This window comes from Bombina bombina, chromosome 7 (assembly GCF_027579735.1).
Source record: "Bombina bombina isolate aBomBom1 chromosome 7, aBomBom1.pri, whole genome shotgun sequence".
Taxonomy (NCBI): Eukaryota; Metazoa; Chordata; class Amphibia; order Anura; family Bombinatoridae; genus Bombina; species Bombina bombina.
In genome coordinates this window covers 183,488,030-183,515,582 of record NC_069505.1, presented here as the reverse complement: position 1 = coordinate 183,515,582, position 27,553 = coordinate 183,488,030, and the positions used below count along the sequence as shown (strand labels likewise).

The window sequence follows — 27,553 nt, the reverse complement described above, 5'->3', positions numbered from 1 at the left end:
ATACTGCAACAAAGTCACCGCAGCGGCATATATTTAACCGCCTGAGAGATTTAACATCTCCACTCATCCATCGAACCCAGTCATTTCAAGCAGCGGCATTTATTTAACCGCAGTATACTTAAAACGTGTCATTAAACAGACACACTTAAGGGAATCAAGTAGCGGCATATATTTAACCGCAATATTCCCCAACGGATACAGCAACAACAGACGGATACACTTCAAGGTACTTTAGAGCACTGTTAAAACAGCACAACCAGCACTACTAGAATATAGTGTACCATCACATATACCCGGCCAATACTGTAAGGTCATTTCGTCAAAAGACTGAGACTAATAACAGTCCACAGCTAAAGTATATGAATATTAATAATACTGTAACATACCGTTGAAATTAGGCCTCACTGTGGAAATTAGCAAAGTGTAACACTAACACTCAACGTAAAAGTATCATTTTAAACTTGAAAATATATCATTTTAACTTGAAATTGTATTTTATTTTATGCTTGTCCAATTTTTAGTATCTTTTATAGTAATCTTAGACACCGGTGTCAATAGTACATAAAGTGTATACATTTTAACATATTGTGAAAATAAATTGTTTTTATTTACCAACTAAAGGCATTTTATTTATTTATATTTATATAAGGAGTATATTATTAATAGAAATCTATATATTAATAGAAATCGACACTATAATTTAAACAAAGCAAATAGAATTTACCACGGAACTCACTTAACTAACAATAAACATTGAGATATTAACACTTCACTACAGGGAATCAGCATTGATTTGCGCCACCTACCATCACCTCAGCTAATTTGTATAAAACATTGGGATAAAGTTTTATAAGGTGTGCAATATTCCCCCCTTACTATCAGTCCAACCACTATCACAAACGCACATGGATTCAAATAGGTAGGCAAATCTTTAGACTAAACAATGTAGCAACAATGGCGTGGACCTTACCCCAAAAAAGACCCAAATTAGTTCATAGTTATCACGTTACAGCCGGTATATTATCAGAATGGGATAAAATCCTGTCCACTAGTATGCATATTTCATCCAAATACGCTCCACTTACTCCACTCCTTGAACACGTAGAACTTCCCTATCATCGTTTGGGATTCTCTATAAAGCAACCCTATAGCCTTAAAACAGGATCCATCCATTTCTCCACTGAAAATGGTGCAGTTAAAACACAAGCTGTGCTGGAGGAGGCCCATGAGGAGATTTTTTCCTCATGGCTTCATTACCATCAATTACTCCACTTTATTTCTCACCATAAGCAAAAAAAAAGATCTTGGCAGGGAAATCCCGACCTTTGAAAACCTATGCATCTTGCCAACTACTCCAGTTCACCTTATCTCCAAACTTTACAAAATAATAATTAACCCTGATTCAACAAACCTTCCGTCCAACACCCATTCTTGGAATGGGGAACTAGGCTACGATATTGATGCTGAGACCTGGCTTAAAGCTTTCAAGCTAACTAAAAAGTAATCCGTCTCTGCATTAATTCAGGAAATTCATTTAAAATTTCTATGCAGGTGGTACCTAACTCCAAATCGTCTACACAAGATTTATCCCTCGCTCAACAGCTCCATTATAATAAAGGGATACATTTTTTATCTTGCAAATGTTACAGTGAATGTAAATTTTGATGCTAAAGTGCCCAGTTTTTAAAAATTCGATTAAAAACAGGGGCACTTTGGGGGCAGGGGTCTAGCCATGCTGGAAGATGGCTGCTAGTTAGAAGGGTTCCCATCTCCGATTGTCAGTACATATTGATGGTATGAAAACCTTCCAATCCTTCTCCCTCCCTTCGTCCCAATCCCCCCTCCCCTTCATGCCATCTAACATAAACATTTTCTAATACATACTCAATTGAGTCGGAAGTGGAGATACTTCCCCTGTTTAGTTACTCTGTACAGGTTATCTGCTCCATACGTGGAGTATTGGTTTAATCAGATACTTTGGTTGCTTTGGTTGACCGAATACAAAGATTCTTTATAATCTCCTTATTGCCTATATTTTAGGCACCCTCTCTCCTCTCTCTTTTCAGTCTACTCTTCTCTCTACCTCTTCATCTTTTCTCCTTTTCTTCTCCTCCTCCCCCTTTTTTTTTTGTTCTCTTCCCCTCCTGCAACATGCCCTACAGACTCAGTAGGTTCCAGGACCACTCCTTTCAATTGACCTCCATAAATGCCAAAGGACTTAACAGTCCAGGTAAAAGATCCATAGCACTTAGGGAACTGAACAAATTAAAAAGCCAAATTATATTGATATAGGAGACACATTTTCAAAAAAGTAGAGAACCACATTGGACTCCCATGCACTACCCCATATCTTGTTTTGCCTCAAGGCCAAATAAAAAAGGAGGAGTGGCATTCTTATCCACAAATCATTACCCTTGCTGGTTACACACACTGTCAAAGACCGAGAGGGCTGCTATGTTCTCCTAGTAGGCCTACTCTATGGCCAACAACTCACACTCTTAAATACATATGCCCCTAACCAAACCCAGAATAATTTTTTTAAAACAATCTTGAACCTGCTGCTAGACCATGCCAGGGGGGTGGTATTCTTGGCTGGAGATTTTAATCTCTTAATTGATCCGTTGGTAGATGCTTCGAGAGGGGCTACCAATGTTCCCAAGTCCGTGGTCAGGGTAGTGAAAAACTCCCTGAACAATCTCTCACTTCATGATGTGTGGAGAACATTACATACAAACATGAAAGACTACACTTTTTACTCCTCTCCCCATAATTGTTACATGCGGATAGATTACATATTTACAGACTCTCACGGCCTCTCCCTTACTAATCAATGCGACATATAACATGGTCAGACCACGCCCCTGACACCTGCTCCGTTCTCTGGCCAGATCTCCCAATCACATCCAGGACATGGAAACTTGATGACACACTGCTAGATAATCCAGTCATTCTCGAGGAGGTGGACAGAGATCTAGTTGAATACTTTTCAGTTAACAAGAATACTGCCTCATCGCCTCTAGTTGAATGGGAGCATAAATCCGTGGTGCACGGCCTATTTATCAAACACAGCGCAAGGATTGCCAAACAGTCTAGGGAACAGCACACTAACCTCCTGGCTAGGATCAGTACACTCGAGAATAAACATAAGCGAGACCCTTAAGCATAATTTATTAAATGCAAGAAAAGAACTAAAGCACTTCCTCATAAGAGTACACCAATGCAATGCCCTATATCTCAAACAATACTATTATGAGGGGGGCAACAAACCTGGGAAAATTTTAGCAAGAAACCTTCGTAGGAAACAGCTATCAGCATACATTCATTCCCTAAAAACAAAAGACGGTCAGCTTTTCAGTAAACTTATAGCCTCCATCTTCCGAGAATACTATAGATCACTTTATAATATAGATAACCTGAGTCTCCTCCTTACTCACAGTCCGAAACAGCTAATCTTAGAGAAAACACTGGCATCTTCTTTCGAGATCTCAGGGGTGTCCCTTGTCTCCACTGCTTTTTGCCATTTCTATGGAGGTATTGGCTCAAAAAAATAGAAATAACAAAGGGATCAAGGGACTTGCTGTAGGGGACACTGAATACAAACAAGCTATCTACGCTGATGATGCACAGTTCTCACTTACAGATTCCGAAGCCTCCATCCCAGAACTTCTTGCTGAGCTGAGCAGATACAGCAAGATTTCAAATTTCCAATTAAATATCACCAAATCTGAAATTTTAAATATAAATACCAACCCGAAGATCGCACAACACTTAAGCAACAAATATAATATCCCCATTGCTCAGCATAAACTGAAATATTTAGGGATATATCTCACCCCCTCCTCCCATGATTTATACAAATTCAACTACACCACACTAAAAAATGAAATAATCCGAGATCTATTGATCTGGAAAAATAAACAACTCTCATGACTTGGCAGAATCGGGGTCCTAAAAATGAACATCCTACCACGAATCTTGTATTTACTTCAGACCCTACCCATTCTGCTCCTTGAATGATTTGTTGTCCAATAGCAAAAAGCTTTTGAGCAATATATTTGGGCTGGATCCAGACCCAGAATTCCAAGAAAAACCATGTATCTCTCTATAGATAATGGAGGACTGGGTGCTTGCAGGCATACAAACACGCAATAGTGTAAAATAACACTACAACATATAGTTGAATGGGCTCACAACACCAACAATAAGGCATGGATTCAAATAGGTAGGCAAATCTTTAGACTAAACAATGTAGCAACAATGGCGTGGACCTTACCCCAAAAAAGACCCAAATTAGTTCATAGTTATCACGTTACAGCCGGTATATTATCAGAATGGGATAAAATCCTGTCCACTAGTATGCATATTTCATCCAAATACGCTCCACTTACTCCACTCCTTGAACACGTAGAACTTCCCTATCATCGTTTGGGATTCTCTATAAAGCAACCCTATAGCCTTAAAACAGGATCCATCCATTTCTCCACTGAAAATGGTGCAGTTAAAACACAAGCTGTGCTGGAGGAGGCCCATGAGGAGATTTTTTCCTCATGGCTTCATTACCATCAATTACTCCACTTTATTTCTCACCATAAGCAAAAAAAAAGATCTTGGCAGGGAAATCCCGACCTTTGAAAACCTATGCATCTTGCCAACTACTCCAGTTCACCTTATCTCCAAACTTTACAAAATAATAATTAACCCTGATTCAACAAACCTTCCGTCCTACACCCATTCTTGGAATGGGGAACTAGGCTACGATATTGATGCTGAGACCTGGCTTAAAGCTTTCAAGCTAACTAAAAAGTAATCCGTCTCTGCATTAATTCAGGAAATTCATTTAAAATTTCTATGCAGGTGGTACCTAACTCCAAATCGTCTACACAAGATTTATCCCTCGCTCAACAGCTCATGCTGGAGAAGTTGCGGGGAAGAGGGTTCTCTTCTCCACATTTGGTGGACATGTCCTAAACTGAAGAGATTTTTGACAGACATCTTAGCAGCTATTGATATAGCTCAGAGTTTGTACTCCCTTCCGTATAATGACTGCTAAGCACTCCTCTCTTTTATACCACCATAGAGCAGTTGTGAATATTAGTAGTAAAGAAGGTTCACATCAATAAAATTTGTGTGTATGGGACTCACTTTCCGCTATCAACCGATGCTCGGTCCTGGGGGAGATGTATCCTAGCCGCTTCCTGCAGTGATCCGGCTCTGCCGCTTTCTCCCCTCCTCAAGTCACCCGCCGTCTGCGGTCGCGTCCGTGTGCACGCGTCTGTGTCCAGCTGAGCATTTGACGTTGCATCCCTGTTACTGCTCCTATGCTCGTCTGCGGTGGTCGAAAGGGTGCAGGTAAGGTGTGATCACCGGAGCTCCTTGCTTGTTTGAAGCAAATGTGAAGAGAAGGAAAAAAAGAGTTCTGGTCCCTTGTCTGTTTTACATCAAACGTCCAAACTTTATTAGGTTAAAACTTTTATGCAACAACACTTCTGTTACAGTCACAAAAGCTGCAGCACGGGTTGGTGGTCACTACTGCTAACGCGTTTCGGCTCTCCCCGCCATAGTCATAGCATAGTGAGTGATCATCAACCTGTGTTTTAAAAAGGCAAGAAAATCTTCCCATTGGTCAAAACAAAACACTCCCATTGTGCAGCGTTTACAAATTTGCAAACCTAAATTACTACAAATAAGGCTACATTCTTATTAATCTTGCAATACAATCTTATTGGAAAACATTAACTGAACTTAAAATAAAATTGTAACTTATAAGTATGAATGATTTACTATTTGCGGTAAATAATTATTTATATACATAATATAGTAACCACTCATAGACAGCATGCCTATCATCAGAGAACCAAAACTTTAACTTTATAATTCCAATTACCATTTTCATTTATATTATCAGAGTGCATTTGAAGATGCATTTATATATCAATGTTTAAAAGTAAGCAATGGTTGTACCTGTGCACGTACTAGTGATAATGGTTCGGGTAGCTGTCTGTAAATTACTCAGGGTGTGCAAGGAATATCAAATCTATATTGAGACAACTGTGGTTAAATGTAAAGGTATTCATATGTGGTTGAAAGGTAAGGTACATACCCTTTCCATGACATTATCTCAGACTAACCTTTCATTAAGACTATAGATTATTTCCAAAAATTGATTAAGTCAAATTCACTATTCAGACCAGAGGGCCACCTTGTACCCAATTTGAGTATCCAGTATACTTCTTCCCTTGCTAATAGCGAAGACCTGTCCCCTCCCCTGATTGGGGGTGAGACATGTTTGACAATTGTCCATTTAAGTGTACTTGGACTTTTGTTGTGTATTTGGCTGAAGTGTGTGATAAGTGGTGTTGTTAAAGTGCCCACTTTTATGTTATTGACATGCTCCCGGATTCTTGATCTTATCTCTCTTGTGGTCATACCTACGTATTGTAGGTTACACTCTGAGCACGTCAATACATAAATCACATAGTTGGCTCTGCAGTTATAGCATCTATTGTGTGAGAAGTGTTCACCTGTTGTGGTGCTGTTAAATTCATTGCCTGGTGACAAGTGCTTACAGGCAATGCAATCATTGTAATGACATTTAAACACTCCCTTTGTGCTTAACCATGAGCTATTAATCCTATTGTTCTTACTACGTAGATATGTAGGAGCTACTTTGTTGCCTATGGTGGTGCCCCTTTTGAAAGCAAAACGACAACCATTTCTTTTTACATCAGCCAGACCATCATCCGCCATTAGTAATGGGAAATGTTTGGAGATAATATTACAAATTTTCCCAAATTGGTCACTGTATGTCGCCAAAAATGTGGTTTTCTGTGCCTGTCCCTTTTTATTGGGCCTATTCCCTTGCATAAGGAGGGAGTCCCTATCTCTTTTGCCCACATTCTTGTTTATGGCATTAACCATGGGTTTAGGATAATCTCTGGAGACTAATCTGTCTGTGAGTTCCTTTGCTTGGATCTCATAGGAGGATTTTGTGGAACAATTTCTCAGGGTCCTCACAAATTGTCCCTTGGCTATTGCCTTGAATACCCTATTTGGGTGGTTGCTCCTTGCGTGTAGGATAGTGTTTTTTGCTGATGGTTTGCGGAAAATACTTGTGGTTATTCTACCTCCCATTTCTCCTGTTACCCCTCCTAGGGTTACATCCAGATAATTAATGGTTTGATTATTGTACTCAAAGGTAAAGCCTAAACATACGTTGTTATTATTGAGCTCATCAACAAATAAATTGATCCCAGTTGTATCACCTTGCCAAATGACCAGAAGATCGTCGATGAATCTTTTGTAGAAGGTAATATTTGGTTTGAACTGATTTCTATCTCCATAGATGTGGGACTGCTCCCACCAACCCATGTAGAGATTGGCGTACGAGGGGGCAAACTTGGCCCCCATGGCAGTCCCACATCTCTGGAGATAGAAATCTCCTTCAAAAACAAAATAGTTATGTGTTAGTAAATAGCTTGTGACCCGTAGTATAAAACTACATTGCTCATCTTCAAACTGGCCTGACCTGGTCAAAAAGTATCTGATGGCCTTTAGCCCTTCTTTATGTGGTATGGAAGAGTAAAGTGACTTTACGTCTATAGTTAACCAAATTTTGTTCTCATTCCATCCCTCATCTTTTAGTAGACTCAACAGATGTTTAGTGTCTGTTAAATGGCTTTGTAGCCCCTCCACAAAAGGTTGGAGTATTGCATCCAACCATTGTGATAGTTTTTCGGTTAGTGAACCGATACCACTAATTATGGGTCTACCATGAATATCAGGTCCCGGTTTGTGTGTTTTTGGTAGATGGTTAAACGTGGGTCTGATAGAGAATTTGACCTGCAAATAATTATAAGTGTCATCATCAAACATCCCTATCTCTCTACCCTCATCCAATAAATGTTCTAATTCATGTTGGAATTCATCTGTTGGATCTTTTTTTAGTTGGATATATTGTTTTTCATCCATCAATTGTCTTTTGGCCTCAGTAATGAACTGGCTTTTGTTCATTACTACTATAGAACCGCCTTTATCTGCAGCTCTAATGACCAGGTTATCATTGTTCTGTAGCCCTATCAGGGCTTCTCTCTCCTTTAGTGACAGATTGCCTTTTTTCCTTTGTGTGCAATTTTTGGATGCTAGTGCAGTGAGGTCTGCCTCTACCCTTTTTTGGAATGTTTCTAAAATAGGCCCCCTAGTTTGTATGGGGTAGAATGTGGAGTTACCCTTAAATCTGGGTAAAGTAAGGGTATCAGAAGATCCCACTGCTCCTTGAGCTTGTAACTCCTCCAAGGCTACCACATCACAATCTTCATTAAAGGTGAGATTATGTCTGAGGGAGACATTGACTCTTTCAGCTTCAATGTCTTGCATGTCATGTTTAAAGTACTTTTTCAGTGTCAAAGTCCTAATCAATTTATTTACATCAAGTAATGTTGAGAACAAATTGAAGTTAGAGGTGGGGACAAAGTTTAAACCTTTACATAAGATATTCATTTCTGTGTCTGTAAGTGTGTAGTGCGATATATTGACTACATTGTCATTCATTGGTACTTTGTATAGTAACTCCTCCTCTGACTTATCTGGGGGTACCTGTTGGATCTGGTCTGGTCTAATGTGCCCTGGTCTGGTGTTGGTGCTTGGGGGTCCTGTCCGTTTGAAGTGTTTGCCCCCCACCCCTATTTGACCAACTGGGCCCAAACAAAAAACCTTTTCAATGTCACTGTTTGTTTTGTTACTGCTGTCTCTAGCCTCACTTGAGGGTACATATTTACTACTGTGTCCCATACTCTCACTATTTTGATAAGTGGTAGATGATTTTACTAGTATTGATTTCACCTTTGGTATAACCACAGGAGTTTTCTGCATTACCGTATGGGAGGTAGGTGTGGGGGTAGGGGTAGTAGTGGGGATATGTTGTGATACTATCTGTGGTGCTCTTACATTCAGAAGCTCATTTTCCCCTTCAGAGCTGGAATAGCCATCAGTGGACTCTGCTTCACTGTCGCTAAATCTTACTCTTTTACTGTCTGATTGGTATGTGCCCCTACCTCTGCCTCTCCTCCCCCTTCCTCTACCTCTTCTTCCTCTGCTACCTCTGTATTGAGACTGATAATTTCTAGAAGTAAATTTATCCCTCCTGTTCCAGATGTACACTCTATTGTTATCATAATCAGTTTGGTCTCTGATATATTTCCTGTGTTTGATTTCTAACAATAATTTCTTAGCTTCCATGATACTGTCTGACAAAATGTTATCAAATTTAAGAAAATCTTTCCTCTTGTTTAGTTCAGATTGGGTTAAACCAATCTGAACCACTATCTCCTTTAACAAGACAGACTTATATTCAACAATTAACAGTATGAGTTTGAATGAACAATCTGATAAAGTCTCATTCCACCGGCTTAAGTTATGAACTCTTTATCCTCAGTAATAAACGTAGGAAATTTGTTCAACCTAAGCCCTCTTGGGACTATTCTCATTTCATGATATTTCATTAATATTTGTATATCACATTTGGTTTTCATTTCTTTCTTAAGCAGGACTTCCATATCATCAAATAGGGAGCTGAGAGTCAGTTGTGATTTATCAGTTGTAAATACTTTGTCAAGCTCTATGTCTGTCCCTCTCCCCTCAAGGGAAGTTTTAAGTGAAAAGATTTCATTAATGTCCTCCATATTTATTGTAGTGTTAATCGCTGTAACTTATGTTCACCTTTATGTCGTTACAAACAGGTGAATCACAAACTCTTAAACGTGTTGTTTGCTGTTGTTCTCAGCTGTCAGCTGATTAAGTAGAAACGCTGTGTCTTTGGCTTTTTAACTTTTTTAACACGGCAGTAAAGACAAGTTACTCTTACCGGGAATGGAGCTTTAAATCCCCAAATATTGTCCCTTAGAGCTGTCACAAATATACCAGGGAGAGATTGGGTAACCAGACCCCAAACAAATTTTGATATAGCTCAGAGTTTGTACTCCCTTCCGTATAATGACTGCTAAGCACTCCTCTCTTTTATACCACCACAGAGCAGTTGTGAATATTAGTAGTATAGAAGGTTCACATCATTAGCGCAGACACATATCAATACATGTGTGTGTATGGGACTCACTTGCCGCTATCAACCGGTGCTCGGTCCTGGGGGAGATGTATCCTAGCCGCTTCCAGCAGCGATCCGGCTCTGCCGCTTTCTCCCCTCCTCAAGTCACCCGCCGTCTGCGGTTGCGTCCGTGTGCGCGCGTCTGTGTCCAGCTGACGTTGCGTTCCTGTCACTGCTCCTATGCTCGTCTGTGGTGTTCGAAAGGGTGCAGGTAAGGTGTGATCACCGGAGCTCCTTGCTGGTTTGAAGCAAATGTGAAGAGAAGGAAAAAAGGAGTCCCGGTCCCTTGTCTGTTTTACATCAAACGTCCAAACTTTATTAGGTTAAAACTTTTATGCAACAACACTTCTGTTACAGTCACAAAATCTGCAGCACGGGTTGGTGGTCACTACTGCTGATGCGTTTCGGCTCTCCCCGCCGTAGTCATAGCATAGTGAGTGATCATCAACCTGTGTTTTAAAAAGGCAAGAAACTCTTCCCATTGGTCAAAACAAAACACTCCCATTGTGCAGCGATTACAAATTTGCAAACCTAAATTACTACAAATAAGGCTACATTCTTATTAATCTTGCAATACAATCTTATTGGAAAACATTAACTGAACTTAAAATAAAATTGTAACTTATAAGTATGAATGATTTACTATTTGCGGTAAATAATTATTTATATACATAATATAGTAACCACTCATAGACAGCATGCCTATCATCAGAGAACTAAAACTTTAACTTTATAATTCCAATTACCATTTTCATTTATATTATCAGAGTGCATTTGAAGATGCATTTATATATCAATGTTTAAAAGTAAGCAATGGTTGTACCTGTGCACGTACTAGTGATAATGGTTCGGGTAGCTGTCTGTAAATTACTCAGGGTGTGCAAGGAATATCAAATCTATATTGAGACAACTGTGGTTAAATGTAAAGGTATTCATATGTGGTTGAAAGTACTTTGTATGTTCAATTTCCCATCTTGGCTACCCTTTCCATGACATTATCTCAGACTAACCTTTCATTAAGACTATAGATTATTTCCAAATATTGATTAAGTCAAATTCACTATTCAGACCAGAGGGCCAACTTGTACCCAATTTGAGTATCCAGTATACTTCTTCCCTTGCTAATAGCGAGGACCTGTCCCCTCCCCTGATTGGGGGTGAGACATGTCTTACCCCCAATAAGGGGAGGGGACAGGTCTTCGCTATTAGCAAGGGAAGAAGTATACTTCCTCCGGTCGTCGCAAGCCATTTCTGATGGACAGGTCATCCTCCAATCATGGCTCCCCCCCCAGGGGAATCAGTGTCTGATTCAATGCCGTGATTGGAGGAAGCTGGATTCCTAATTTTAGACCCAGGAAGAGGCTTTGCGATGGGTGGAGGAAGCTGGAGCTGCTGTCAAGATCAAAAGGTAAGTTTTTTTCACAACAGGAGTGAAATGTAAATTTTTAAAAACCGGGCACTTTAGCATCAAAATTTACATTCACTTTAACTACTCCTCTCATAAACCACTGTCAATCATACCAGTATCAGAAAACACTTTAAAAACATTACAAGGCAAATAAATGCAAACAAAGAAAAAAGCACCATCTATAAAGCAGCTCACACCAACACCTGCCCAAAAGAGAGTTTTAAAAAGTTCAAGAGAATGCATTTAACCGAAGCTTTATCAAAGGTGCCAAAAAATAAAGACTAGAAGAGATATTTGAACAGGGTTTAGGTGTAAAACGCAGATTACTCATCAAGAATTCAGGGAACATCCACCCTCATCTGTGAGGTTTCTGTGGACTATCTATCCAGACAGATGTGCGAAAAACCTCACCATCACACCTATATGAGCCCACCTTTTGCAGCTATAACAGCCACGACTCTTCTGGGAAGGCTTTCCACAAGATTTTGGAGTGTGCCTGTGGAAATTTGTGCCCATTCAGCTAAAACAGCATGTGGAATGTTAGGACAAGAAAGTCTGTCTCGCAAGCAGTGTTCCAATTTATCCAAAAGGGATTCAATGGGGTTGAGATCAGGGCTCAAGTTCCTCCACACCAAACTCATCAAACCATGTCTTCATTGAACTTGTTTTGTGCACAGGGGCACAGTTATGCTGGAACAGGTAAGAGCCTTCCCCAAACTGTTGTCACAAAGTTGAAAGCTCCCAATTGTCTAAAATCCCTTTGTATCCTGTAGCATTAGGATAACCACTCACTGCAGCTAAGGGGCCTAGTTCAAAACCTGAAAAATGGCCCGAGACCATTATACCTCTTCCACCACCTAACTTTACAGTAGGCACCATGCATTCTCTTGGCATCTGCCAGACCCAGATTCTTCCATCAAATTGCCAGCATGCTTCATCATTCCAGAGAACACATTCCCACTTCTCCAAAGTCACGTGGCGGCATGGTTTACACAACCCCAGGCGATGCTCGTCATTCCACGTGTTAATGTGAGGCTTGTGTACAGCTACTCGGCCATGGAAACCCATTTTCATGAAGCTCCTGATGCACAGTTCTTGGGCTGATGTTGCTTCCAGAGGCTGTTTGGAACTCTAAAGTGAGTAATGCAACAGATAATAAAGATGTCTCAGAACTACATTTCCCATGATGCTCAACAAGACTGCAGAGTACCTAATCATCATGGGAAATGTAGTTTTAAAAACATCTGGGGCGCCAAGGTTTACCATCACTATGCTACATGCTTCAGCACTCTATGGCCTCTAGTTATTAAGGTCTGTCGGACCTGATCCGACACTGCGGATCAGGTCCGACAGACCTTGCTGAATACGGCGAGCAATACGCTCGCCGTATTCAGCATTGTACCAGCAGCTCACAAGAGCTGCTGGTGCAACGCCGCCCCCTGCAGACTCGCGGCCAATAGGCCGCCAGCAGGGGGGTGTCAATCAACCCGATCGTACTTGATCGGGTTGATTTCTGGCAATGTCTGTCCGCCTGCTCAGAGCAGGCGGACAGGTTATGGAGCAGCGGTCTTTGTGACCACTGCTTCATAACGGCTGTTTCTGGCGAGCCTGCAGGCTCGCCAGAAACACGGGGCATCAAGCTCCATACGGAGCTTGATACATATGCTCCTATGGCTCCACTCTGTGAGTTTGCATGGTCTAGCACTTTGTGGCTGGGTTGTTGTTGCTTCTAGACACTTCCAATTCACATTTACCGGGCAGATTTAGTAAGGCAGAAAGTTTACACACTGACATGTGGTGAAGGTGGTATTCTATGACAATGCCATATTAAAACTCACTAAGCTTTTCAGTGTGATCCACTATACTGTCAATGTTTGTCTATGGAGATTTCCTGGGTATTTGCGGAATTGTTGCACCTGTTAGCAATGGATGTGGCTGAAGCACATTAACTTAACAATTAAGTTATGTTAATATGCTAATGGCAGGAGATGCCACTAATGAAACTCTAGGAAAGATATAAACAGCGAGCCTCAATATATATCTAACATTATCTCACTTTTATAATGAGGCTTCTTAGCAAACTCACATCCATGAATCTAACCCAGTGTAGCATTTTACATCATTGTAATCAGATCTGTGAGTAGGTAGATTTATGATAAAGCTTCAAATTGTGCTGTATAATTAAATTAAAATATTAAAAAGGACATTAAAGACATTTTGACTTTTTTTCTTTTAACCAAAAGCCATTTTACAATTAAATATTCAAAATGGATATTAGATTCTAATAGCTATCCTTGTGCTGGAAAATAAATATTTTTATTGTTTTATTCAGGGACGGGGGTGTCACTGTTTCCCAATGTAAACAGCATTAAACTTTTTTTCATTCACAAAATATTTTTACCATGTCTAACTAGTGATCTTTCATAAATCTGAGCAAACACTTTAGAAAAGTCCTTCTGACTTTTTACACTCTACAGAAATATACAGATCTGGGCAGCCATAACTAATAGCTCATTGTAACTCGCTCCCCTGTTGACACAGTATAAAAAGACCCTCATGTGTATAAAAGGCACAGAGAACTCTACCTTGTACCCCAGTAATCATCATTACTTGTAAATGAGAAATGTATCTGATCTTAGCTTGGGACTCATACAAGGATTTGGTGACAGTCCCCATATTTGTATATATGGTGAAATGCAGCGCACTAAGGTCAGTACCTGGCGGGAAGTGGAAGACCCATCATCAGTAAGCGGCCATCCCGGCTCGTACGTTATATGGACCACTTTCCCTGGCACAATACAGAGAAGCAGTGAGAGGAGAGAAGGAACTGCAGAGAACTGAGAGACGAGAGAGAAAGAAAAAAAAAGAAAAAAACAGAGGACGAATAAGACAGAAAGAGACAAAACAGGGAGAAGAACAGGAGGAGGACAATGAAGGACAGACAATTCCATTATTGAGACTAAAACAGACATCAATGACTGATACAAAAGACAATAAGAATGGTAGTGTGACAGGTAGAGATAAAAGAGGACACAATCTCTTTCCTATTTACTAGAGACGTTGGACTAGAACCTAGGAGTGCATGCCGTCTTGTGCACTTGTGACATAGGTTCACCACCACTGGACTAGACTTAAAGGGACATTAAACACTTTGAGATGGTAATATAAAATTATAAATTGTATATATAAAACAACTTTGCAATATACTTTCATTATTTATTTTGTCCTCTTTGCCTGTTATTCCATTCTGAAATTGTGAGCTTTTCAGTTCCTGTTTGAAGTGCAGAACACTGTTAAATCCAGCACAGCCATTGGCTGCACACTCTAGTGACCTATTTATAACTGACCCTAATTGGCCACAGCAGAGAAGGTAACACAAGTTACAACATGGCAGCTCCCAGTGTTTTATAGACACTAAAACTTTACACTTATTTTGTCACTTTTTAAACAACTAATGAAACTTTAAAAAATACATCTACATGCTAGTCATGGACTAATCTTTTATTTGAATGCATCATTCTATCTAGCATGTATTTAGTGTTTAATGTCCCTTTAATACCAGTGTCTGTGGTTCCTTGCAATTATGTGCGGCCAGTTCACTAACATTCCCTTTTGTCTCTATTCTTGAATGAATGGGCGCCATCTTATAGTATCAGATTTGGTAAGACAGTTAATGAATAGCTTACTAATGAAAACAGACCTACAGAATAACCAAATCATTAGAAATCCCATCTATAACCCACAAGAATTTATATAGCATTAGTGGTACAATAATAATGTGCACCGGGACAAGTTTTCCTGCAACTTTAAGTGGAGCAGCCTCAGGTGCTTGAGACACTAGTTTAGCTAGGTTTCTAGTGATTAGGTTTTGGCTGCTGCTAAGGCTTTTTTTTTATTTATTACCTGATATTTTGTATATATGAGCAGGAGGTCATTAAAGGGACACCTTGGGCTAGATTACAAGTGGAGCGGTATTTTGCGCTTCCGCTAGAGCATTAATTGTGCTAGAAGTAAATTGTGTGCGCTAGTCGGGTTGTGCTGGTATTATTGAAAGTTAAAAGTATTGCTCTCGCGCTAACCTGACGAGCGCACACAACTTACTTCTAGCACAATTAGACTGTTGCGCAAACAATAACCTATTCCCCCATAGAAGTCAATGGGAAAAAAAGTGGAGATAAAAAAACTCATGTGCACACGTGATCGTATATTTTCATATGTGTACCCGATCGCATATTCTGCATGAAAATATAAATATTGCATAAATATGCTTTTACATATTTTCATCTACCTAACGGCAAAGGACTCCAAAATACTTTTGTATATATGTCTATATATGTATACATATGTATTTCTATTTTTATATGTGTATATATGTCTGTAAATAAATATAAACACATATGTACACATATATAGACATATTCAAACTCATAGTAATAAGCACTCACTGGTCTTCAGGCATCAGTGACAAAAAAACGTTATTTCATGTTACGTTTCGGGACTAGATACTCTGACAAACAACAAGTGAACAAATTGGACATATAAAGGCCTATGAACCCCTCCCCCAAACATACAGCCAATCCCGGCTGTCCGTGTGCAAAAATTACACCAATGTGGTAAAGTGACAGTAGCTGCAATAAGTAATCGATCTTCCAGTGAACAATAAAAAAGTAAAAGTATCCATAAGTCGTATTACTTACAACGATTTCTCTTATCGATCTTATGTGATCTTAGGTCCTCTAGTTATCAAGCTCCGTAAGGAGCTTGATGGCCCCTGTTTCTGGCGAGTCTTCAGACTCGCCAGAAACAGCAGTTATGAAGCAGCAGTCACAAAGACCGCTGCTCCATAACCTGTCCGCCTGCTCTGTGTACCCGGTCCAGTATGAGAGTGCAGTTCCCTTCCGTGTTTTGTATATGTCTAGCGTGATTACATATTCCTGTTCACCCTTCCCTTGTTACCAGTTTGTTTGGATTTGAAAGCTTGCATTGTGTGGCTGTTTTAGGGTCCCAGGTATTGGAAAGGACCTTGACGAGGTACCTGGGCTTGTCCCATTTGGCCAGATGCGGTAACTAACCTTTCCATTTTTGCTTTTAAATCTTAGCTGAGAGCTTGTAAGTGAGTGCTGGGTTTTCTCTTTGTGTTATATACATATATATATATATATATATATATATATATATATATATATATATATATATATATATATATATATATACATATATATATATACACACACACACATATATATATCCATCTTTAGACATGTATATGTATGCGTCTCAATGTCCTTTGCCTGCCTTTTTTTCTAACACCTGAGATCTCATATTTTTGAGCCCTTATAACTTTTGAGTGCAATTTTTTTAAAAATATTTTTTATTAGATGGTATTATTATGAGTGTAACAGTATTTTGTTATGTATTTTTGATGTGTTTTGTGATACTTTATTTACTCGCTTAACAGTTAACCACAGCTCTGAGATAGCGGTAATGACTCTAGCGTAAATCGCAATTGCGCTCAACTATGTAATATGAGCGCAATTTAACTGTGCGCAAATGATTGTGAAAACCTTTGCACAAACATTTGCGAGCCACTTGTAATCTAGCCCCTTGTAAGTACAACTTTTTCTACAGTCCTCTAATAAATTAACATATCAGCAGAGGCTGAACACCATTAGAAAAGATAAACACCTTGTTTGCTGCAGTTGTTTTTCAATGGTTTCAACCCACTAATTTCCTTATATGGAAGAGCCAATCCAGACTTCAGTTTATGGAAGACAGGGCTTTGTTGTCTAATTGGAAAGCAGTGGGAGGGACAGCGGGGCAGTGTTCCAAACTTGTAACAATCCCGAAATATCTGGGTCACTTCGGAGCTCTGAGCAAAGCTTTAAACTAGTCCAACATATAAAATGAAGGGGGCAGATTGTAAAGTTTATTTACAAAAGGGTCTTTAAACAAATTCTAGATGTTTAATAGGGAGATGTAAATACTTCCAAATTATAAATATATAATTATTTAGCAAACTAAGAACCAGAAATCTACAGAGAGCCAGAAACAAATGTATAGGGGCCGTTTTATCATCGGTCTGTCCGACATGATCTGCTCAGCGGATCATGTCCGACAGACATTGATGAATGTCGACAGCATACGCTGGCAGCATTCATCATTGCACAAGCAGTTCTGGTGAACTGCTTGTGTAATGCCGCCCCCAGCAGATTCGCGGCCAAATGGCCACTAGTGGGGGGGTCAATCAGCCCAATCGTATAGGATGGGGCCGATTTTTTTCCGCAGCCTCAGAGCAGGCGGACCAGTTATGGAGCAGGGGCATTCGGAGCTTGATAATTGGGCCCCATAGTATTTTATAAAGGAAAACTGAAGTAAAGAGGTGCACTGCGTGTGTTGCAAATGGGGGGTTGTGAGGAAATAAAACACAGCAGATCACCTCACTGGGGATACTGGGCTTTTGGTTTTACAAATCTGCATCACACTAAAGGGAGCAGAGTGGTTAAATACAACTGGATTAGTTAAAGGTAAAGGGGCCTATCTATCAAGCTCTGTATGGAGCTTGACGGCCCGTGTTTCTGGCGAGTCTTCAGACTCGCCAGAAATAGCAGTTATGAAGCAGCGGTCTAAAGACTGCTGCTCCATAACCCTGTCTACTTGCTCTGAGCAGGCGGACAGGAATCGCCACAATTCAACCTGATCGAGTACGATCGGGTTGATTGACAGCTCCAGCGATGTCTTGCGGACCTGATCCGCACTGTCGGATCAGGTCCGCAAGACATTTCATAAATAGAGGCCATAGTCTGTCAATAAGACACAGCTTGTACCTAAGGTGACATACTGACAAATCTACAAGTTAGTTAAAGGGACGCTGTACACAAGAATGATCTATTATTTATGTGAAAGAGCAGCTTTTAAACATGTTGATTTATTTATTTTTTGCTTGAAACAAAATGTTAAGCACAGACAGTCTATATGAATTAAAACAATACTAATATAGGTATCATTTGTGTATCTCATACTGACGCTTATTTGGTGATACTTCCTATAGGTACTTCATGCTGATATCCATGGGCTGATAGGTACTTCCAATCAGTGATGTGCAGTGACGTCAGAGGCTGGTGAGGCAGTGGCTAGGATACGCCTTCATTCTTTAGATATCCTTTGTTGAAGAAATAGCAATGCACATAGGTGAACCAATCACAAGGTATCTATGTGCAGCCACCAATCAGCAGCTACTGAGCATATTTAGATATGATTTTCAACAAAGGATATCAAAATAATGAAGAAAATTAGATATTAGATGTAAATTGGAAAGATATTTAAAATTGCATGCTCTGTCTAAATCATGAAAGAAAACATATGGGTTTCATGTCCCTTTAAATGGTGTCTTGGAAAACTGGTCAACTTAGTAAACATCTGATTTTAGTCTAAAGGATTGTAACAGAAACTCTTGCCCGATAACAAAATGCTTGCTCTGATTATGAGATCTAGAAATCCAGACCCATTAAAATATGTTTAAAACATACTTTTTACTTTAATGCTGCAAATTATGCTTATAGATTCTTTCATTATTCAGTAAATATAAAAATGTCTTGATCCAGTGGCGGCTGGTGAAATTTAAAGATGGTGGGGCGCTTGACCCCACCCCTTTAAATAAAGCCACACCATCAGATGGCACTACCAATTCATTAATTAAATAAAAGGTAGACAGAAACATAGAAAAGCACTCGGGGGGAGAGGGAGAGAGAGACAGGGGGGAGAGACACAGAGGGTTAGAGAGAAAGAGAGAGAGACACAATCACCCACAGAGGGTTAGAGAGAAAAAAAGAGAGAGAGACACAATCACACACAGTGGGTTAGAGAGAGAGAAAGAGAGAGAGACAATCACACACAGAGGGTTAGAGAGAGAGAGAAAGAGAGAGAGACACAATCACACACAGAGGGTTAGAGAGAGAGAGAGAGAAAGAAAGAGAGAGAGAGACACAATCACACACAGAGGGTTAGAGAGAGAGAAAAAGAGAGAGAGACACAATCACACACAGAGGGTTAGAGAGAGAGAGAGAGAGAGAGAGAGAGAAACAATCACACACAGAGGGTTAGAGAAAGAGAGAGACACAATCACACACAGAGGGTTAGAGAGATAGAGAAAGAGAGAGAGACACAATCACACACAGAGGGTTAGAGAGAGAGAAAGAGAGAGTGACACAATCACACACAGAGGGTTAGACAAAGAGAGAGAGAGACAATCACACACAGAGGGTTAGAGAGACACATAAGGGATGAGAGAGTCAGAGGGGGAGGAAGACAGAAAGAGAGAGAAAGAGACCATAGGGGAGAACGACACATAAGAAGAGAGATGGATAGATAGAGAGAGAGACACACACACACAAGGGGGGGGCAGAGGGACCACTGCATTTTTAAGTAATAAAACAACAGAGCTACAGAGAAGTCAGAAAGTGAGACTATAAATTAGTGTGAAGTATAGAGGCAAGCTGCTAAGGTAGTGGGTGGGTGTAAATTTTGAGTAAACAAAATACAAAAACGATCCTTAAACTGCTGTAAAAGAGTAAACAAAAAACACTAAACCACATTCATTTAATTATCATTTTCACTAACAGAATCCCTTTCAGTAAAATCTAAGGTTGCAGAACTTACTTTAATAAAATGTGACTAAAACACTGCTCTCTCTGCAAGTCTGCATCTCTTCCTGGCTGCTCTGTAAGGAAGTGACAGTGGAACATTCCACTGCACTTGGAGGGGTAGTACAGAACTCTCTTTTTCACTTTAGCAAAGCTGGCAGCTTCACAGGACAGCAACAAAATAAATGAAAGTTGTTTTTTTCCGTTTTTTTTTTGTTTTATATCATTTAACATCCAGCCCCAACCCTAAGTTCCACTTACTAATGCCTCTCACTGGACTGCCTCAAATAAGCAGTTATGTGCCATGCAATGATCTTAACCACTTTCATCCAGTAGGTCGCGCAGCATGTTGTGTAATGGTGGGCAGACCAGCTTGTAAAAAAAATGCTGGGGAAAAAAATTGCATTTTTTTTTTTAAAGCCAATAAAAAAAAATATATTTTTGCCCATATGAGAGGCGAAGCTCTGCCTCACCTGCCTCTAGTGACTGCACATCACTGCTTCCAATTAATGCTCATTGGCTGATAGCTACTTCCTGATAAAGCTCTTTGGCTGATAGCCACTTCCTGCTAATGCTCATTGGCTGATAGCCACTTCCTGCTAATGCTCATTGGCTGATAGTCACTTCCTGATAATGATAAAGCTCATTTGCTGATAGCCACTTCCTGCTAATGCTCATTGGCTGATAGTCACTTCCTGATAATGCTCATTGGCTGATAGTCACTTCCTGCTAAAGCTCATTTGCTGATAGCCACTTCCTGCTAATGCTCATTGGCTGATAGTCACTTCCTGATAATGCTCATTGGCTGATAGTCACTTCCTGCTAATGCACATTGGCTGAGAGCCACTTCCAGATAATGCTCATTGGCTGAGAGCCACTTCCAGTAATGCTCATTGGCTGATAGTCAATCCTGATAATGCTTATTGACTGATAGCCACTTCCGGATAATGCTCATTGACTGATAACCAATCCTGATAATGATTATTGACTGATAGCCACTTCCTGATAATGCTCATTAACTGATAGGTACTTCCTCCTAATGCTCATGGTCAGATAGGTATTTCCTGTTAATGCTCATTTGCTGATAGGTACTTCCTGCTAATGCTCATTGGCTGACAGATACTTCCTGCTAATGCTCATTGGCTGATAGGTACTTCCTGCTAATGCTTATTGGCTGATATTACATGCTGCTCTTTCATATCAGTGACATAAACTTTAAGTATAGGGCATTTTTAACACTGGGACTTTATTAGTGTAATTCTTATTGCAGTGACACATTTAGTAATACTAATGTCAGGTATCAGGTGTTTATGAAGTTTACATCTTTTAAAACAACAGCCAAATGATTATGCTAAAAAGAACAATATACTCAGGCAAGCAGCTAACAGTTAATTGTATTCAAAGCTGCTACAGGAACACCCTTTCAAAAGGGCTACGCTCTTTATCTCCCACCCACTGAGGTTGTGTTCCTCTGCTTCCTCTTGTTTGCATACATTTTCTATAAATAATACTGTATAAATATATTTTCAGTATAGGTAGTGTTTTCTAAAGACAACAGAAGCTATTTCAAAGGATAAAATAAAGATAAATTAGTTGTTTGTAAACAATTGACACCCCCTGCTGGTGGCCCGTTGGCCGCGAGTCTGCAGGGGGCGGCGTTGCACCAGCAGCTCTTGTGAGCTGCTGGTGCAATGCTGAATACGGAGAGCGTATTGGTCTCCGCATTCAGCTATGTCTGTCGGACCTGATCCGCACTGTCGGATCAGGTCAGACAGACATTTGTAAAATATGCCTCTCTGTCTCCAGCATATACAATAGATCATTGGGTAGATGATAAAACAGTACACTGTGCCTTTAGAAGCAAACGGCAGAAGACATAGAGGGTATGTGACTCTCACTAAGGACTTGATCCCATCAGGACAAATATATTTAAATGCTGATATGTCTGTTGCTGTGATAAAGTGAGCACAAATTAATATACAGGGAGGGGCTGCAGAGTGGGGGTCATATTTAGGTTAAGGGGGTTGGCTTGATTGGGGGATATAAAAAGGGGATAAGGCGGAACATGTGTGAAGAAGCTCCCGCCCTATTGTCACGGCTCATTGGCTGTGCTTGCTGGGTGGATTTGGGGTTTTGTGGTTAAGGGGGATACATTCTGGAACATCCAGGAGAGGTGAGGTTTTAGTATGGAAGTGGGGTGATTTGGATTTTGTTTGGACAAGCACCGCTGTGGGGTTTATTTATGATGTTCATTATTCATCTTTTAATGTTAATTTGTTTGTGGTATATTTATATCTGTTTAATAAATTTGAGCTGCAGCGTATATAACCTATCTTTCCTGTGTTTGAACTAATTAAAATTAATTTCCCAAGGGCCATATCCCAACAGGGCATCGGAAATGAATCCCTAACCATTAATAAGTATGTAAATATACATAGTATAATATGTATAGTCAGTGTATATAGTCCCAGGACTTCCTGCATTATAAACTTAATGGCTACTCAGCCAAATGTGATCTAGTTAAAAACAAAAATCTGCTGATATAACGCGCCATTAATAGGAACGTAGCTGTAAGGGGGATACAGAGATTTAGTAGATACATAAGGAAAGTGGAAGAGAAAGATAAGATTTTGGGTGTGCAAGTGATTACTATTAATTCCCATCTTTCTATGTTAAAAGTGAAATAGAAAAGGAAAATGATGCAGTGACACGGACAAAGATAAATCAGAAAAACAAAAGATGAAATAAACAGAAAGAAAAAGGAGAGAGATTGATATAACAGGAAAAAATAAAAAGAATAAGTCAATAAAAGAAAGAGAATCCATGTGATATATATTATGTCATAGATACGGCTTGTGCACAGCTGTTTATACATAGCGCATACCTAAGTAGCTGTATCAGACATTAGTTAAATGCACCAGGACATGAATCATGTAAAATAAAGCTTTCAACGTTAAGTCTGCAGGGTTCAAACACAAAACTGACATTTTTGTAGTTATTGAGTTTTTTTAAACATGCTGGAAATAAATATTGTTATGTACTGGCTTATGCTTATCGAAAGCTTCCTAATGAAATCCAAATCTCATGAACCTCCCTCAGAGAATCAAGCAGGAAGCCAAACGTTATCCTGTTATACTAATTAATATATTTTATCTCTTAATGGCAAAAATTGTACTATCCCCTACACTACCTAGAGAGGCCAAAAAGCAAACTCTGCAACATGCTGCAAATTCTGCAAATCAAGTAGCTGGTTTAGGCAATTTAAGCTAGTAGATGAGGTTCAAAAGAAGACCAAGTCCATTGAGATCGCTGCTCCTTAACTTGTCCACCATCTTTTAGATGGCGGACTGCAATCATCCCGATCCGATACGATCGTGTTGATTGACACTCCCTGCTAGCAGCCGATTGGCCACGAATGTGCAGGGGGAGGCATTGCACAAACATTTCACTAGAAATGCGTGTGCAATGTTAAATGCCAACAGCGTATGCTGTCTGCATTTAGCGAGGTCGGGCGGACATGATTCGCTACAGCAAATCATGTCCGCTCGCCTCTTGTTGAATTGACTCCTAAATCTCCTCTCCTCCAGCCTTACATTGTAACCTCTTGTCACAAACAATTTCCTTGAAATAAACAGACTTTCTGCCATCTCTGTATATGGGCCTTGAATTTATTTATATAAAGTGATCATGTCACCTCTCAATCACCTTTTTTTTTCTAGTGTAAACAGACCCAGTCTGGCTAACTTCTCCCATTGTTTAAATCCTTCATTACCTTATTAGTTTTGTGGCCAATTTGCAGCACTTTAGGTTACAGATTTAGCTTTTTGGCCTCTCTAAGAAGCGTCACTTAGTACAATTTTTACACCAAAACAATAAGCTTTGATGTCCCTGCAACTTTAATACTTTGCTTTCATTCCCTTGAGTACATCACAGATAGATTTTTTTTTTTTTAAAAACTACATTTTTATTTTTTATAAATTTTAAATTTCGCATCTAGTAGGTGGTTGGTCTTACTCTCAGTACTTTATGAGCGTCAATCCTTTGCAAGTTGTGAGTTTGCATGCACGTGTTATATACCTATTGCAGCTATCATTGCAGCACACGTGGAAATCAGACGTGCATGCTATTTACTATAAAATGCCCAGTTACTGCGCTACACAAGTCGGAATTCCCCATAAGTCTTTGAATTTCCATAAGAAGTTGGCAGTTAAAAACATTTTGAATACAAAAATCACCTTTTGGCAAGAATATACCATCAATTTAGCTAGTATTTTATTCTTGTATTTAGGCCCTGCAGATATTCTGGTGAAGCCAGTAGATATAACCTGCCCTGAACCCTTAAGCAACAATATACATGATAATTAGCTCACCTCTTTGGCCTCACTGCTTATTGGCTGTACTGGGGCGGAGGAAGGAGAAATTGCAGCGCAGCCTACGCTCTTGTTGCGCGAGTGGCCTTTACGTAGTGCATTCTTAGAAGGACTCTGTAGCTGAGGGTGTAGGTCTCTGTTTGGGGAGGACGGAGTGGAGGTGAGGACAAGAGTCTTCAATGCTGTGACTTCAGCCTGAAGCATATCAATCTGTGAAAAGCAGTTAGAGCAATTAACAAATGAGAACAAGGAATTCTAGTGATGAATTAACATACATTCAATTAAAGGGACATGGTTATGATCTTCAACAAGAGATGGAATATATATATAAAAGTTTTATTAATAAAGTTAAATAAAGTTATAACTATACTGAGCTTGTTTATTTGCAACACACCTATAATGTAAAAGCTGCAAGACAATGTGAATTCTGGGCATTGTTAAAGGGACATAATACTCATATGCTAAATCACTTGAAGCTGATGCTGTATAACTGTAAAAAGCTGAAAGGAAAATATCACCTGAGCATCTCTATGTAAAAAAGGAAGATATTTTATCTCACAATCTCACCAGCTCAGCAGAGTAAGTTCTGTGTAAAAAGTTATACTCAGCTGCAGCCCAGCTGCAGGTAAAAAAAAAAAAATGAAGAAGAAATGAACAGCAGCCAATCAGCATCAGCAGTGCTGAGGTCATGAACTCTTACTGTGATCTCATGAGATTTCACTTAACTCTCATGAGATTTCATAGTAAACTTCCTTACACTGAATAGACAGACATACTGATATGCTGCTTAGAAGTCCTTTACAATGGGATGTGGCTACTGAGAAACTTTTGAGGTAAAATATCTTTCTTTTTTACATAGAGATGTTCAGGTGATATTTTCTAGTCAGCTTTTTACAGCTATGCTGCATCACTTTCAAGTGTTTAAACATTTGGGTATTATGTCCATTTAAGTGAAATTTGTTTATCATTCCCCATTCATTTCCTGGAATATGAAGTACCAATCGTGAATATGACACTACACATACAAAAAAATGTTGTCAGCAACAATGGGTCAGAACAAATGCACAAAATATCAATTCTGTAAAAAAAATTGTTGGGGAAAGTGATTTTGAGAATAAATCTATGAAAAAAAAACCCATAATTGGCCGGATTACAAGTGGAGTGTTATTTAATGTTCCCGATCGATTGTTAACTGTGCTAGAAGTAAGCTATTTGTGCTCGTTGGGTTGCGCTCGTATTATGACTTGACTTGAAAGTAAACTATTTTCGCACGTGCGCTAACCAGACAAGTGTAAAAAAAGCCAAAGTTAGAATATCAAGTGTACGGTCATGAATTCCCCTATCGAATTCAATAGACCAAAAAAAGTGGAAAAAAACCTACTTGCGCACAATCCCGATTGCATATTCTCAAGTGCGCTCATCCGACATGAAAATATGTATATTTTACAACCCAATGTTCTCCACATAGAAGAATATGTACATATATATATATATATATATATATATATATATATATACACTGTATATATATATATCATGTTTTTTGGTACAATATATATTTATACCTATATATACATGATTATATATAGATATATACAGATATATATAGGAATATATATTTATAAATACTTAGAACATACAGTACATTGATAGTCAAAACCTTTATTAAAAATGAATGTTGCATAAATATGTTTTTTTTACAGGTTTTCATCTACTTCATGGACTCTATTTATGAAAGGTCTTGCGGACCTGATCCGACCGTGCGGATCAGGTCCGCAAGACCTCGCTGAATGCGGAGAGCAATACGCTCTCCGTATTCAGCATTGCACCAGCAGCTCAAAAGAGCTGCTGGTGCAATGCCGCCCCCTGCTGACTCGCGGCCAATCAGCCGCCAGCAGGGGGTGTCAATCAACCCGATCTTATTTGGTCGTGTTGAATTGCGGCGATTCTTGTCCGCCTGCTCAGAGAAGGCGGATAGGGTTATGGAGCAGCAGTCTTTAGACCGCTGCATCATAACTGCTATTTCTGGCGAGTCTAAAGACTCGGTGCTCTGACAAAATGCAGAAGGACATTTGGCAGACGGACATTTGGCAGACGGACATTTGGCCGACAGACAGAAAGCTAAAGAATGTTCCGATGACGGCCGAGGGCAGATGCGTTCCAGAGTACTCTGTTCTAATCAGAGCCTCGGGCACCGCAACTGCCTCTGGGAACCTTACCATGGGTCCCAGGCGCACGTCTTGTAATTCTCTGTCTGGGAAATTATCTATCTATCAAATCTATCTATTTATCTATCAAATCTATCTATCTATCGTATCTATCAAACGTATCTATTGCATCTATTGATCTATCTATCTAATCTATGTATCTATCTATCTATCAAATCTATCTATCTTGTGGCCGGACTGTTATCTGACAGCCACTTGTGTTTCGGCCAAATGTCCGTCTGCCAAATGTCCGTCGGCTAAAAGTCCGGCCACAAAAGACTCACCAGAAACACGGGCCATCAAGCTCCATTCGGAGCTTGATAGATAGGCCCCAAAGGGTCATGATACCCAAATGTTGAAACACTTGAAAGTGATGCAGCATAGCTATAAAAAGCTGACTAGAAAATATCACCTGAACATCTCTATGTAAAAAAGAAAGATATTTTACCTCAAAAGTTCCTCAGTAGCCACATCCTATTGTAAAGGACTTCTAAGCAGCAAATCAGTATGTCTGTCCTGGGACAGCTAAGGGAGTGAGCTTCGTGAACACTCATCTTATTTCCCTATTCAGTTTAAGGAAGTTTACCATGAAATCTCATGAGAGTTAAGTCAAATCTCATGAGATCACAGTAAAAGAGGTCATGACATCAGCACTGTTGATGCTGATTGGCTGCTGTTCATTTCTTCTTTTTTTTTACCTGCAGCTGGGAGCAGCTGAGTATAACTTTTTACACAGCACTTACTCTGCTGAGCTGAGGAAATTGTGAGGTAAAATATCTTCTTTTTTTACATAGAGATGCTCAGGGGATATTTTCCTGTCAGCTTTTTACAGT

At 39.6% G+C, this 27,553-nt stretch overlaps 1 protein-coding gene across 2 annotated transcripts in view; it reads right to left on the bottom strand.

Annotated features, from left to right (window-relative positions):
- Positions 1-27,553, bottom strand: part of RAB3IL1 (RAB3A interacting protein like 1) — a 156,461-nt gene that overhangs the window by 69,977 nt on the left and 58,931 nt on the right. For both annotated transcript variants that reach the window (XM_053720463.1, XM_053720464.1), the window contains exon 5: positions 24,514-24,723. In XM_053720463.1, coding sequence (XP_053576438.1) covers positions 24,514-24,723 — 210 coding nt within the window. The remainder of the gene's footprint in view (positions 1-24,513; positions 24,724-27,553) is intronic.